At 37.2% G+C, this 16,996-nt stretch overlaps 1 protein-coding gene across 1 annotated transcript in view; it reads right to left on the bottom strand.

Moving 5' to 3' along the window:
* LOC131437688 (cadherin-99C) overlaps window positions 1-16,996 on the bottom strand; it is a 471,448-nt gene that overhangs the window by 199,318 nt on the left and 255,134 nt on the right. Inside the window, exon 3 of the mRNA XM_058607195.1 lies at window positions 13,822-14,389. Within this exon, the coding sequence (XP_058463178.1) occupies window positions 13,822-14,233 (412 nt within the window). The 5' untranslated portion in view covers window positions 14,234-14,389. The remainder of the gene's footprint in view (window positions 1-13,821; window positions 14,390-16,996) is intronic.

Below are 16,996 nucleotides of genomic sequence, written 5' to 3'. Positions count from 1 at the left end.
TATGAATAAAACGTAGCATGCTTGAATTTCGGTAGTAAATGCTACGTGTGGATCACGTTCCTGTCAAAACATGCTACAAACTGTAGTATTTACTACAAGTTTTCGGTAGGTAGCTCTAGAGGTTACTACTCGTGTGTTTGCTGATAAAGTGAAGTACAGAAATTAAAAAAGTGGCATTTTTACAGATGTAAGTACGTTTTTTGCTTTGTGCATGCCTATGCCAGCTTTTCCGGCTCTGTGTCGATACGGTATGCAGTAAATGATTAAATTCGGAAGTAGCATTAACTACATGTTCGAACCTGTTTTTTTATTCATACCAAACCGCGTTATACTCTGTGGACTTTGTTTTTGAGAAGATACTACAAACAACAGACTTTACTACGTTTTATTCATACGGCCCAATGTGTTGAAGTACACAGTTGCTTGTGGCTACTCAAGGAGTGAGTTGAAAATACCAATTTTCGACAACTGTGAACAAATGTCGAAAAATCAGTAGAATTTAGAACTATCACTGAGTGAAAATTACCTAATTGCGCCATCCGACATTTTCAAGTTTGAAATTTTCGAGTGGCAAAATTGTTGGCAAAAGTAACGCCGGGAAAATGTTTAATAAAATTATTAAAAATTCTTAGGAGTCATGTTTTGCCTTTCTCATATAGAAAGGTTATGCAATCACTGTGAAAACCGACTTTTGAACCGAGGCCCGGAGGGCCGAGTGTCATATACCATTCGACTCAGTTCGTCGAGTACGCGAAATGTCTGTGTGTGTGTATGTGCGTATGTGTGTATGTAACGTTTTTTTGCACTAACTTTTCTCGGAGATGGCTGAACCGATTTTCACAAACTTAGATTCAAATGAAAGGTCTTGTGGTCCCATACAAAATTCCTGAATATTATTTGGATCCGACTTCCGGTTCGAAAGTTATGGGGTAAAATGTGCAAAAAATTGTGAAAATAAGTGCACTAACTTTTCTCAGAGATGGCTGAATCGATTTTCACAAACTTAGATTCAAATGAAAGATCTCATACAAAATTCCTGAATATTATTTGGATCCGACTTCCGGTTCGAGAGTTATGGGGTAAAATGTGCAAAAAAAAGAAAAAATGTGTTTTAACTTTTCTCATAGATGGCGCGACCGATTTTCACAAACTTAGGTTCAAATGAAAGGTCCTGTGGTCCCATACGTAATTCCTGAATTTCATCAGGATCCGACTCCCGGATCCGCAAATATAGGGTAAAGTGTGTTAAAAATTTTATACCATCACTGAAAAGAGCGACAAACCGTAAAAAGTTTTCTAAATTGACATTTTTTATCAGTTGACGGTCAAACAAATCAATTTCGATTATTCTTTTAAGAATCGAAGAAAAATATTTTGAAGAATACCAAAGTATTATATATGATAGTTTGATTGATATGAGAAAGGCATCATTACACCACTAGGTGGATTAAAACAGGTTTTCAGTTTACTAATTAATGCTTTATGTTCACCGTAATTTATCTCGGTAATGTCATCTCGAGACAATACTTGTGTTGTAATATTGATTGTGCTTTTGGGACTGATAGATTCCTAGTTTCAATCATGTAAAGATTTCATCAGAATTTTCCAGAACGATTTCATGGTTTTCATTGCTTTCGGAATGGGATTTGTGTCGCAGCCGATTTGTTTTAAGGTGGTAGAATGCACAACTATAGAATTAATTAATGTTTTATTCGAAATCCTGATTATTATTAAGATTATTAAGAGAAAAAAAAAACGTTTTGGTAAAGCGCATTTGAAGAATTTTTGTTCATCAGTCGCACTTAAAAAATGGTATAACATGGTGGATATGTTGGTTTTTCGACAAAACGCGAGACTGTTAGCTCGAATTTTTTCAAAATAACCAAAAAGCCTGAGTTGAAGAGCTAGTGGATACGAAAAGCATTGGTGGCAAAGTAATACATCGAGCTTTGTTGTATTGTCAGTTCAGAAGACTAACGTTTGAAAAAGCGGTGAACGAGATTTTCAAACGACGTTCCAATAATTTCGGTTATTTTGAAAACAAAATCATGGTGTATCTCGGCAATTAGCTGCCTAGAGTTTTTAAATCGAGTAGTTTTTTTAGGCGGTTAAATTAAATGCCCGGGTCATTACAGCAGAAGCTTAATAAGCCTACTATGGTTCCATTCAAAACAATCGGATGCGAAGTCTGTCAAAACGTAAGGTCAAGTTCCGCATTGGAATGTAGTTCAGAAGCTTTGCTTTTCGACATCATTTTTGTGTCCTCTGCCGTTCATTTGAATAGCAAACTATAGAGCGAGTTATGTTCCTTTGAAGATAACTCGTTAGCAGTGATCACGCACCGTTTTGTTCTCCGATTCAATTAATTTCCGAAAGAACTATGATTTCAAATTGCTCTTTTCAAACCCACTAGGCTTTCCGAACGGCTCGGCCCTAAAATAACTCAGCTGCTAATTTTGAATACGAGCGATATTTCCTCTTCGGTTCGAGCCGATCAGACCACTAAGGATGGGACTTTGCTCAAAACCACCTGTCATTTGTGTCGGATTAGAACAAGAAGACACTAATTAATGTCCCGAAGAGGAGGTGCTCTAGCAGGAGAATGTAAAACAATAAAATCTCGCACTGGCCATCGCTGCCGAGCCGCCTCCGGTGCCGTTGTTACCACCCCTAATCGGATTAGTTTTTATGTTAATTTGGTCCCGTTTTTTTCGCTCTCTCTCTCTCTCGGTGTGTGTGTGTGTTTCGAGATCACCCGCGTCGAAGATCAATGGCATCGGAAACCAACGTCTGCGGTCTGCGTAGCGCAGTTCGGTCAGCAGGAAGAGAAAAAAAAACAAGAAAAAACGGAGAATCGATTTGTTATAGTTTTATTTTCTCCTGAATAAAGATTATTTGATTTTATTTGCTGCGAGCTTCAGCGAGTTGTGTATTTTTTTTAATTCATTTTATTTGTCATGATGCCCTTTCTGTGTCATTTAACTCGATAAGAGATTTTCGGAATAACGCGCTTAAAATCTGAAGCAAAATCAGTCCTTTTTCAACAAGCTGCGTGACCGATCTTCCAATTTAATGACTGTACTCGAAAAAATGCTTCAAACTAAAATGATCATTTTGAATCAGAAAAATAAACCTGTATTAGCTATGTTTTTGCAACGTTGATGTATTCGACGCTATATCCTAGGCTAAATACTCGAACTTTGGATTTAACGCAACTCTTTAGATCTTGTGCAACATTTGCTCCATGTTCTGTACACACTTTCATCCACTTTTTCTTCTGTGTTTTCCGTTACTTGTGCTTCACAATCGCTTCCAAAATGCTTCAATTGAGCAAAGTTTGTCGAAGCAACATCATTGGCTTCGTACCACTCCATAACCGGTTTTGCACGTTATTGGCACGATGTTAGATCCGGCCGAAACAGAAACAATCACCTACCACTTTTGTACTGACTAGCTGATTTACCGCACTCACAGATCGCCTGCCACACCAAGTACTTGTTGGAAGAATTCGTCGAGCTGCTTCTACCGGAACTTGCCGACGAAAAACTTCGGGCCGAGGGTCAGTTCTAATAGACTGACATTAGTGGCGAAATAGTAAAGGTTTTTTTTTTCAATTTAGTGGAATTAAATGGAAAACATTTTTCTTTTTAAATCGATTAGTTGCACAACAAGCAAACAAAATATAGTTGTTTCAAACCGAAATGTCCCAGATTCAAACAAAATTTGTTTGTTTCCAACTAAAATATGGTTGTTCCAAACCAATATTGGGTCAGTTTTTGCAATGACTGAGCGGAAACATATATTGGAGAAGCCAAATGAATGAAAAACTAACAGAAAAGATGATTTTTTGGAAAAAGATACGCTCAGAGACAGGACTCGAACCTGCGTTCCTATGCATTCCGTGCATACGCGCTACCATTTCGCCACTCTGAATCTTGTTTTAGTCACTCTAAAACGACAGACAGACACAGTAGAACGTACATCGAACATGGTCTACATCCTGGCCGTCACCCGACCGATACCTTACATCCAAACATCTTCTCTGTCCATCAAACACTAGTCTTCTCGCTTTATATCTATTTCTCCGATCAAGCATTGACAGCAACTGGTAAATCTCGTCCAAAGTTCCTGGTTTTGAGGATATTTGTTGTGTAATATTTATCGACTATCTTAAGAAAAGAACTGCCATTAACAGTGAATGTTATATAGCGTTATTGGAGCGTTTGAAGGCTGAAATTGCAAAGAAACGACCGCATATAGCAAGGAAAACATTTTTGTTTCACCAAGACAACTCACTGTGTCACAAGTAAATCAAAACATTGGCAAAACTACACGAATTGAACTTCGAGTTGCTCTCACATTCACCGTATTCGTCAGATTTGGCTCACAGCGACTACTGGCTGTCCGCAGACCTGAAAAAATGCTCGCCGGTAAGAGATTTCGCACGAATGAAGAGGTTATCGCTGAAACTGGGGCCTATTTCGAAGCCTACAATAGTGGTATAGGTCCGGGACTTTTTAGCCCATGTGTTAAGAAGAGGTAGTTTAATATCACGACTTTTTAAAAATTATAAACTTATTTTAATAAACTTAGGCTCGTTTGAAGCTACTGTTGGGTTATTGATCAAGTTCGAAGATCAAATAGCTATAACTTCTCTTTCCGGAGATATGATGACAAAAGTGACGTAACCGTGACCGGAGATATGATGGTATAAGTGACGTAACCGACAAAACAGGTTGTTTTTTTATTACCGCTCTTATATATAAGGGTGCCAATATTTTGGAATCACCTCAAATTTCGTAAAGCGCTAGTGCTCAAAAGTATAAGCACCTAGAAAAAAGTCCCCATGCAAAATTTAAGCTAAATCGGACATGGGCAACGGGTGCTGCCCGGCGCACAGTGCTTCGAATCAATAAAAACGTGGACATAAATCAGTAGCTGCCAAACGTTCTTTTAATGCATATAGTGGCTTTTAGGAAATTATTTACAAATATATACCGCGTAATTTGATCCTATCATTAATTGTTCATGGCCTACTTTGACAAAAAATGTAACCATAACTTTTTTTTCTGAAGAGATAGAAATTTTTTTTCTTCTACAAAGTTTTAGAACTATTAAAAATAATTTACTTTGTCAAATATACCAAAAGTCTAGGTCGCACCGTTTCGGATATACAAAGCGTTTTTATGGCAACACCCTTAAAATCAGTTTTTTATTCATAAATTGTTTCGAGTTATTTTGTTATGCATACTCTGTTTGGAATAATTGTAGAATTTATAAAATCCCATATTTTTGTTGAAGGTAGTGCATAGGTTTGTTCCTTCCTGGTAAAATTATACAACATTTTACCTTTTTTTACCTATGATAAAACATCGCACCGAAGCGAAATATGCAACTTTATGTAGCTGATTTTTACAAAATTTATAGGAAAAGATATACCCAATACGATAAAAAAATCTAAGTGGAACTCGATGGAACTTTTTGTCGTGAATACGACTTACTTTACTATGGGGCGCCTTTTCAAAATTTACCCTCTGAGAGAGTGATAAGTTTTTGATCGTGAATATCTTCTGTTGTATCTAATGAATCAACATAATTCTTGCAACATGCCATCGGAAATATGATCACAATCTTATGATAAAATTTTCAGTTGTGTGACATAATCTTAAATAGTTCAAAATTAAACTTTTCTTAAATGTTTGGTACAAACGAGTGTCAAAGAGGATAATTCATATGGCGCGTTTGCCTTTCTCGTATTTTGGAAGCTCATAGCTCAGTGATCTGTAGAAGGATTTATATAATCTAACTACCAATAGAATCGAAAATTTTCAACTTGAACGTGTATTGCAACAACATTGAAGTTTTTCAATAGTATACTATTGAAAAACCTGTTTGATTTAACCCATGACAGCACCAGCCAATCAGAACGCGAGATGTCTGCATCTATACAAGAGCATCCATATAAAAGTTGAGTGCTTCATTTTTCCTACCATTTGCTGAGCATCTGTTCCCGAAACAAGACACACGAGAGCAACATCGTGGACCTGTCGTCTCACTGTTTCCCGTTCTGCGTACAGGAAAGGAATTCTGAAAGGCAGCCGAAAACTCCAGCAAATTCAAATAGCACTTTTAAGTGCTAAAAATAATCATAAAGAATTAGTTGAATTTTATCGCTTTCCTACCATTTTCCGAGCAACTGTTGCCGAAACAAGGCACACACGAGAAGTTAAATTAATTTGCACCGTCACCAACACATTCAATTACGAACGGCAATGCGAAAGAGGAAGTGATGATGTTGAATACATCTTTATACTAGTACACAAATATGCCGTGCGAAAGAGTTGCCACGTACAGATCAATATGTATTTTTTTTGTCGTGAATTCTTTAGTATGGGGCGCTTTTTGATCATGATATCTAACACATTCAATTACGACAGGACAGTAACGCTGTCTCGCAATACGAAACAGAAAATTTTGATTTAGAAACATCTTTATACTAGTATACTTTATACAAATTATTAGAACAAATGTTTTCACTTGATTTGCGCATTATACTTTCTAGGCGTTTCAGAACTGGCTAAATTTAAAGCAATCCTAAATATTTCTTTATCACAGTTATGTGGTCGTCCTGAAAAGGACGGGGTTTTCAACTCCTCGTCGTTACGGATGGACAGCTGCAGATGGCGAGGGATGATTTTCGTTTTCTTGTTGTCGCGGGCAGCATTACCAGCCAATTCCAACACTTCGGCAGCCAAGTACTCCATCACTGTCGCCAGATAGACCGGTGCACCGGCACCGACACGCTCTGCGTAGTTTCCCTTCCGGAGCAGACGATGGAGATTTTGCCAACTGGGAACTGCAGACCAGCACGGTTCGAGCGGGACTTTGCCTTGCCCTTAATTGTTCCTCCTGTGTGCGTGTTTCCGCGTGAAAATTCCACAAGAAGCTGTTAACCGTTAGACAGCCAGTTCAATATTACTGACTGCCGCTCTACTAACTCTCTCTTTTATATCGTCTCACTGTTTCCCGTTCTGTGAAGGGGAGGTCCGTACACCGCTACCAGTATAAATTGAAATGTGATGTGAGAAATAGCGTCATTTGAGTTAAAGCAGCTACTCTGTACGTACCGTCAGAACGATGGCACCGTAAACAGGTAGAAAAGCAGATTTGTACCGTCACTAACACATTCAATTACGAACGGCAATGCGAAAGCGAATGTTGAACACATTTTTATACTAGTATGGGACCGTGTAAAAATATGCCATGCGAAGCAGGGTTGCCATATAAACAGGTTAATCTCTTTTATTATTATTATTATTATTATGATTATTATTATTATTTTTATTATTATTATTATTACTATTATTATTATTACTATCATTATTATTATTAGAATAACTCTTGCATACCGAGGATCGTCGATACATTTCAGACCAGCCCATTGCAATTGTCTCGTACTGAAATTTCGAGAAGAATCAGATATCTTCGAACTTTGTAGCATCAATAAAAATAAACTACAAATTTGTCGTGGAGCCTGCTATATTAGCAAATTATAAAAGAATTGTTTCAAGTTTGGAATATATAGTTGTAGAATAGTAGCTGTTTAATGTAACTAATCTGTATTTTAATGTAGGTGCATCGCTTCAAACTCTATTAGTGAAAAAGAGGAAAGCTTGCACAATTCATACAATCAATCAACTAACTGATATTCGGAAAAGTGATGGGAGCGTATCAGTTTTTTCGTATTCACGACATCCAGTTATGTCTCTGACATTACCCACCCACCTTTTTTTAAACCTTTTCAAACTTAGTTTTAGTTATTGAATTATGGCAACTCCCTTAAAATTAGTTTTCTAATCATAACTTGTTTGGAGTTATTTTTTGTGCATACTTTGTTTGGAATTATCGTAGAAAATATAAAATCCCATAATTTTATAGAAGGTAATGCATAGGTTTATTCTTTTCTGGAAAAGTTATACATCATTTTACCTTTTTTTACCTACACTCAAAAAAAATTTGAATTTTACAGGTGATCATACGATGTAATTCATAAAGACCTAATTTATCAAATGACGGAAGATTTTATCTGTAATGACTTAATGTTAGATGATTCCGAGTAGATTTCATAATTAATGACGAGTTACCTAAGATGATATTTAAGTAATAAGAGGAATATGTTTTAATAAATTCAAATCGTTGTGACTATGTTAGAATTAAATTAGGATAAGAATTTTATGTAAAAGTGATGCTACGACGAAGAAAAACTTATGTAAACTGCCTTAGGAAATAAACGTATTTATGAAAAAAAAAATGTTAGATGAGCTAGAATTTTACTGGTTTCGACTGTAACTTGCGTTATGCTAGCAGGTGCGACTGTATGAATTTAAATTCACCTTCTACCAGCCAAGCAGATGCATGCTTCTGTGGCTCAATCGATTAACAGACGTACTTGCGATCCAATGATTCTCGGTTCATGTCGCGGCGATTGCTAGTATTCTTTTTTTATTTCAATGAATTTCATGTCATGGAGTAAATTTGCGTGAACTGCGACGCTCCATTTATGTGCATCTAGTAAGATGTAAAATTACACAGGTTCTTTTTTAAGTGTGTAGGAAACCTTGTTCCGAAGCGAAATATACAACTTGATGCAGCAAACTTTTACAATACTTATAGGGAAATATATTCCTAATCCAATTTATTTTCCAATGAGAATACCTTGAGTACTATTTGTATGACTCATTTTAACTATGGCCATGCTGAAACCATGAATGGTTAAAAAACGGAGGGCGTCACGCGTCTGCTATTTATGTAACTTACTTTTGCAGTGAGAGTCGCACGATCAACATCTCGTCTTAAAAATCGTGTTGCTTCGCGATAATTCAAATTATTTACTCGTTTAAACATGGAATCTCTTCGTAAAAGTTCGAACTTTGACAATACTTTATTATATTTTTTTTAGTGAACATTTTTCCATTTTTGCCTTTCTCATATAGAAAGGTTATGCAATCACTGTGAAAACCAACTTTTGAACCGAGGCCCGGAGGGCCGAGTATCATGTACCATTGGACTCAGTTCGTCGAGTACGCAAAATGTCTGTGTGTGTATGTGTGTGTGTGTATGTTCGTATGTGTGTATGTAACGTTTTTTTGCACTAACTTTCCTCGGAGATGGCTGAACCGATTTTCACAAACTTAGATTCAAATGAAAGGTCGTGTGGTCCCGTACAAAATTCCTGAATATTATTTGAATCCGACTTCCGGTTCCGGAATTATGGGGTAAAATGTGCAAAAAAATGTAAAAATAAATGCACTAGCTTTTCTCAGAAATGGCCGAACCGATTTTCACAAACTTAGATTCAAATGAAAGGTCTTGTGCTCCCGTACAAAATTCCTAAATATTGTTTGGATCCGACTTCCGGTTGCGGAGTTATGGGGTAAAATGTGCAAAAAAATCAAAATATGTTTTCTAGCTTTTCTCATAGATGGCGCGACCGATTTTCATAAACTTAGGTTCAAATGAAAGATCCTGTGGTCCCATACGTAATTCCTGAATTTTATCTGGATCCGTCTTCCGGATCCGGAAATACAAAGTAAAGTGTGTTAAAAATTGTAGAAAGTTTTCTAAATCGACCTCAAATCGTCTCCAATTAATAGTTTTTATCAGTAGACGGCCAAACAAACCGATTTCGGTTATTCTTATCAGGAATCGAAGAAAATTATTTTGAAGAATACCACAGTATTATATATGATAGTATGATTGATATGAGAAAGGCATCATTACACCACTAGGTGGATTAAAACAGGTTTTTAAATATGTGTTGAACTTTTGATTATTTCTCGGATTTTCAATAATTAAAACTAACTTTGAAAAGGCCAAAAAAAATGCATCAACTTTTTTTTTTCTAATATTGTTAAATGTCAAAAGGTAAACAATATAAAAATCGCAGCAATTTGCTTAAGATGTGCGTGCAAGCATGCTTGTTTGTTGTAGTAGATACTTAGGTAATAGAGGTAGATTCTATGTAGAGAAATCCAAAAAAACTGATTTTAAAATAAAGTGAATATATCTCAAAAAAATGTTTTTTTTTACATTGTTTATATCTTCAGCAAAAAAACCTCAAATGTTTTTTTCTTCAAATTCCCCTTACCAAACATTAAAAAAAGAAGCGTTATATAATCTTGTAAAATTTCTTCGAAGACACGTTAGCTCTTAAAAATCAGTGAAAGTCAGTACAGACTTTTGACCGTCTCTTTTTCCGGTTTGGATCGCTGTGCGGCAGTTTAGGTTTGAAAATTTTCGATCTTGAAAAATCACCATAGAGAGTGTACATGAAATTTCCGAAATAGAAAATTTTTTTGATACCGAAGGTCTTAAAATTGCATGAAACGTCGAGATTTAGTCTACAATCAAAAAGTTCGATCAATCGTCACACTTTTGAATCCGCAATTGCACGAGAGCCAGCTTAGATTGATCTTGATTAGGAACCAACACAGAACATTGTTTGTTTTACAGCCGACGAAATTACACCAATATCCCAAATGTATGCAATTATATTTTTGAACATACTTGCGATTTCGATATTTAAGCTTGTCTTCGCCAAGCTTGTGTTCAAGTTTTGTATGCAAGCAGTTATTTTTTTTTAGTGTTAAGTTTCTCTACCATCCTGCGATTTCGGTTGAAGCGATAAACTTTTTCTCATTCCCAATCGAGTTCATCTTATTTACATATAAATTAATCTTAACCACTCAAAATTTATCCTGGGGTAGTTGTCAATTTCTCAGGCGAAACGGTATAACATGGAATTTCATCCGAGCTTGCATGACACAAATTCAGAGCATACCAATTAAAGCTTCAAATCGTTTTATGGCCCTTTTTGTTTTGCTGTCTAGCAACAACCTACCTCTAGCATGCTTCGCGTAGGACTGAAACGTTAATTATAATTTCGTTTCTATTTATAGATTCGCGTGCTCCCAACAGCTTCGCTTTTGCATAGATTGCCCGAGTAAAGTGTGAGATCAAAAAGAAAACTCAATTTGATGTTGTGCTGTTCGTATATCGATTACTTAATTTGCTATCGTTTTGGACGTTTTAACGGTTAAAAGATCAAAATCGAAAGCAAAAAAAAATGCTGTGTGACATCAAACTGAAAACTTGTTTTGTTCTCAGTGAAAGCACATTGAGAACTTAATATGTATGTAGATTTTCTCGAATGACATGTCACGAGCATAATCTAAAAATAGAACAGCCATAACAGGTTCGGGATAGTATACATTTAGGCGATATTACTCGCAAGCAAGAAAAAAGATTGTATGCAATCTCCATATTAGTAGCAAGCAAGAAAAAAGATTTTACGCAATCTCCCACTACAGCCGCGGAAAGAATCCAGTTTCGAACTTAGGTGATTTGGAATGCGAACTTTTTTGCGATTGCTATGGACTGCAAGTGCTAGCTATCAGGAAATGGAAAATGTTCAGTTATATGACAAGCAGTGTTGTTTCACAAAGTTGTATGCAGGTAGTTTCTGTCAATGCACACTTGTTACGTCGCTTCCATCCCGCATCCAGCGTGAATAGCAGTGTGGCTATTTGAGCACAGTATAAAAATGTTCTCTTTGTCCTTCTTATATCCAAAGTTGTATCATTGAAACATTATAACATTAAATTAAGTTATCTACTTGATCGCACACAACTCCCAAATACGAATTTAGAGGCTCTGAAGACCGAACTTTTACAGTGAAGCCTTCTACAACACAGGGAACGTGAATTAGGAATCCGGCAAAAAGATATCCCAGATCAATTGTTTTTTTGACTAATTGGGACAATGAACGATTATCTTGCTTCTGACCACAGATAGAACCAGAATCTCTTCAGTGAATTTAGTTCTGTGACTCAAAATTATGCAGATTTGGTTAGACGGTTTCTTTGGAAAAGTGTATTAAAGTTTCAAGATATATTAGATGATTGATAAAATACTTCTCATTGTATCTAGCGTTAGTGAGTATATAAATTTTTAAGCATTTATAACTAGACATGAGAATTCTATTGAAGAGTGAGTTTGTGGACTACTTAGGAATATACAAATTAAACAATGATTTTTTCCATACTGTAGGATATTATGGGGATAAATTATGGGTATTTTCAGAACGGGTTTGGTAAGTAGATTATATTCGCCATCCACGTCCCCGATATCTGGATGCACTGAGAATAATGGTCTAAAAACTTTGGAATGAACTTCGCGATGTCGTATGATTACAAATATCGAAACATTTTATTTAAACTGAACGCAAAAATTGTTACAGGATCGGATACTTAACGTATCTAGGAGGAAATCGATGACGTCAAATATATTTCTCATATCAAATTCTGAAATAAGCTCCTTCTACGGCAGACGATCAGCGAAATGGAAATGTCAAAGACACTATTCAGATTGATCTGCTTCAGACAAACGTGATACCGGTGATCGCCAATTTATCTAATGCCTCCCAGACGTGTGGCTTAACACTAATATTCTCGTGGTTAAAAATAAGGAGCATTATTTGCGTAAAAGTTGAAAAAATGATGAAAAAAATCGTGTCTGCGCGGTTATGGTTGCGGTCAACTGCAGGATCTCGGTAGAATGTCTAAGCATTTTTGTAAAAGGCAACATAGGATTGAAGGAATAATTCTTCCATTGAAACTTAACTTTGTATTTTTGTGTTGCCATTTGAAATTTGCTCAATTTCAATGGATTCATTAAGTTGTTGATTTTAATATTTTAATTTTTTGAATTTCACAAAACTTTAGCCTTTAAACAGCAAAATGATAACATAATGTGATATTAATTGAAAATTTGATGAGTGAATATCATATTAGGATTTCAATCTGATGTTGCTATCATAATCAGATTTCAAAACCGTCGACTTTGGCAGGGAAATCCGGTATGCCGGAGATTTTTAGCAGACAAGATAGGACACTGCTCGCTACTAATCAAAATTTCAATTATATATAATTGAAAATACGTGGCTTGATACATTCAAATCGAAACCTAAAAAACTTCCAATCAAATGATGAAATAATATTTATAATTGATACAAAATAGACTGAGCTGTAAGTGTTTAAAATCTGACCACATTTCTATGTGCAGTTTTCCTTGAGTTTCTGATTTACCCCTCTATATATAAAATAAAGATGTGTTCCACATCAAAAGATAAAAAATTCACGAGACTGTTTCGAAGAAAGAGAAAGGCATTATCACGCCACTAGGTGGATTGAGAAGGGTTTTTTTTTTGTATTACCAAGATTGGGGTTTTCACAGAATCATCAAAATTTTAAGACTAAACTGTTTTATTTTAAAACCTTCTTCATCAGTAGGAAAGAAAAACTCGATTGGGTTACTTTTCTAAGATTTGCCCTTCTTTGAAATACAACTTGTCTAATTAGAACTATGCTGACAAAACATCACACAAAGGCAATAGTATTTCGTACCGGTAATTGCTCAATCTTGAGCTTGGCATGGTCAAGCCTGTTTCGATCGATGCTTGTATCATTTTTAAAGGCAACAAATGAAAAAAATAATTTCCAAACAGATCAACACAATTCATGCAACAATTATCTAGAATCATGAGGAGACACCAATTAAAACCAAACTAATTAGCAGTTGCCTTTTGAAGCCGCAACACCACAAAAAGCCACAATAGTCCGTCACTAAAAGGCCAGAGCAAGTGGCTCGATATGGAAATCCGTCCCGCGTGCGGTGGTTGGTAACCGGGGAGGGACGTGGACTGCAATCTTCTACATTTCAGTTCTCACAGACAAGACAAATCTAACGCGCTACGCTACTTACAATTGCCTCGGCTCTCCTCGATATCGAGAATGATGTTCGTCTGGCCGGTTTCCACCTCGCACAGCTGCAGCTTCCCGTCGATGGCCTGCACCTTGTGGGTCACTATCAGTAGGGTGGCCAGCAGTAGCAATCGCGAAAAGAGCAACAAACCGCTGCTCCCCATCGCACTGGACGTCCACCGGCCAACCGAGACCCGAGACCGTCTCGTCACTGGCGGGGCCACCGTCGACGGCGATGCGTCGTCCGGCTCAGATCGTCGCTCCAGATCTAGCCATTTCCTTCTATGATTGATCGTAATTGAGCCAACCTTCGGATGTCGGACGGTGCCACTACTGCCACCACTGCCGCCGCCGCCGCTGCCGCCGCCGCGGTTGGCTTTTGCCAGAAGTGCTAATTCTTCTTCGGCTTTCATGTTTGCTGACGGTTCATGGATCTTCCTGAATTGTGTTGTTTGCTCTGGGATGTGACTGTGGTGGCCGGTTGGTTGTTGCGCCGATTTGCTAATGTGTTTCGCAAAAGGTTCCAGCAATGGCCATAGCCAACCTGTCTAGTGGTGGTTGCAGTGAAGCTGAAATGGAAGAGAAACGAGGAAAAATTCAAATTAGTGTGATAACTTATTCATACAATCAATTTGCACACGGCAGTCCGGGTGTTGCTGATAAGGGTGTTGCTGCGATGGTTTTCGCTTGCCGAGAGTCGCATAAGCAGTTGTCAACAAACGACTCGCTTTTTATCGCTCACGTCACGGAGTGTAAGCCAGTTAATAATGTATTTAATCAATTTGCATACTGAGCGACATTAAATGTGGCATAATGTTAGGGGTTATCGGAACGATGTTTAGTAAAATCCGTGAATTTCAGATCGTGTCACAACCTGTTCGAAGTTTTCAAAATGCTTCTTTTGCTATGTATCTAATCGTCAACCTTGAGGCCGCCGGTGCGTTTTGCAATGAAATCCGGTGGCATGGCGACCTTCTTCCCACATTAGCAGGCCTGTCCGATTCGCGTGTCAAATCACACCTCGCAGAATGGGCTTACTTCAGCGCAGCGTGTATCATAATCACCTTTTAATAGGCGTCTTTGTTAGCAGCTAGCAATTAGTCGGGCGGTTTTTTTTTTCTTAATATTATTATTGCGCCAAAACGATGCCGCGAGCCTTTTTCGAAAGGCACCTTGACAGATGACGGGGTGTGTTCCAATTATGTGAAACTTCTTATAGGACCATGCCGATGTTGCGTCATATAATTTCTGAACTGTCTGGTGAAATTCACAATCTGCTAAAGCTACTTCAGACCCCAATATTCGATTCATCCGAAACTCTTTCAATTCCAACAATATTTCATCATCGATCACTTTCGCTCATCGAATCGTATTTTTTTATTCAACCATGAATAAATTTTCCAACCAATTTGCGTGGAATCAATCAACGCGAATTTCAATTAAACGATGCGCCTCTCACTTTCTCGTTGGGCCCGAAATAAACCTACCGATTTCCCGGCATCCCAGCAACAACAACACCAACAACAACAACAATGGGACTCTTCGGGTATTGGATTCGGAGTTGTAATTGCGATTGAGCGCGAAGGGCAATAAATCACTGCGGCACCTACGCGATCCGCGATTTCGGAATGGGCATTGGATCTTTGTTTTTTTTTTATTTTCATTTTCGCTTGAAAACCGACGCACCCCGCTATAATCGTTTATTTATTTACGATCAGATAAAGGCAAGTGCGAACGCAATTATGTATACGATCAGTTCAAGGTATTTACCTTCGACTGAAAGTTTTATTTTTTGGCCAATCGAAGAAAAAAACCGAAACAACGCTCAGAGTACTCGCCATTCTTTTGCAGCCTTGGAACACTTGGACTTCATAGGGAAGCAGGACTGGATTCATACCGTCGCTTTTTGTGAGTCGAACTATTATTAAATATCATAATTCGGTTGTCGAAACTACATCTTTTTTTATTCATAAACTAAATTCAGAGTTAGTTTTACAATTTTTCATTCGTTTATGTCATGTAGGGAAAAAATAATACCAATTTTTCCATCAAACTTTTTCATAATCTTTTAAAATCATCATGTGATCGAATGAAAAAAAGGTTTGGTCCTAAAAAGAGTTTATTTCATGATAAACAACAATTTTAAGTACGTTTTCCGTGCATGAGATGGATCAGCTTTAAAATAGATGCTGATTGTGAGAGGTTGAAGCGAATTAGCAAATTTTCTTGCTTCGAAGAAACGCTCCGTCCCTTTTGTTTTTCTCATCTAGAAAGGCTATGCATGCGCTGTGAAAACCGACTTTTTTATCGAGAGGTATATCATTCAACTCAGCTCGACGAACTGAGCAAATGTATGTGTGTGTGTGTATGTGTGTGTGTTATGTATGTATGTATGTATGTAACAAAAATATGCACTAATTTTTCTCAGAGATGGCTGAACCAATTTTAACAAACTAAGATTCAAATTAATGGTCTTATAGTCCCATATCCTGCTATTGAATTTCATCCCGATCCAACTTCCGGTTCCGGAGATATAGGATGATATATACCAAAAAAAGGGAAAAATATGCACTAACTTTTCTCAGAGATGGCTGAACCGATTTTCACAAACTAAGATTCAAATGAAAGGTCCCATATCCTGCTATTGAATTTCATCCCGATCCGACTTCCGGAGATATAGGATGATATATAACACATGGATCAATAAGTCCCGAGACTAAAGCAGAGATGGCGCTCGTAGTAAACCAGTAACCAGGTCTTTCTAGAGTACTAACCTTTGCTTGAAACGGGTCAAAATTTTTAGTCGATCCGACCAGAAACTACTGAGTTGTCGAGGTATGAGTAAAGTCGTTTTGTTGTTTGTTTAAAAAATGGAAAAAACCGAGTTTCGTGTTTTGATAAAACATTGTTTTTTAATGGGTAAAAACACCGTGCAAGCGAAACAATGGATTGAAAAATGTTATCCGGACTCTTGTCAATCAAAAGCAACGATTTGTCGGTGGTTCGCCGAGTTTAAACGTGGTCGTACCGACACAAATGACGCGGAACGCTCGGGTAGACCTGTGGAAGCCGTTACACCGGAAAATGTGAGTGAAGTGACAAAAATTATAATGAAAGATCGTAAAGTAAAGCTCCGTGAGATTGCTGAGATGACACAGATATCATATGGAAGTGTA

This window comes from Malaya genurostris, chromosome 1 (assembly GCF_030247185.1).
Source record: "Malaya genurostris strain Urasoe2022 chromosome 1, Malgen_1.1, whole genome shotgun sequence".
NCBI classification, from domain to species: domain Eukaryota; kingdom Metazoa; phylum Arthropoda; class Insecta; order Diptera; family Culicidae; genus Malaya; species Malaya genurostris.
The sequence above is the reverse complement of the archived record's forward strand: the minus strand, read 5'-3'. Positions and strand labels throughout refer to the sequence as shown.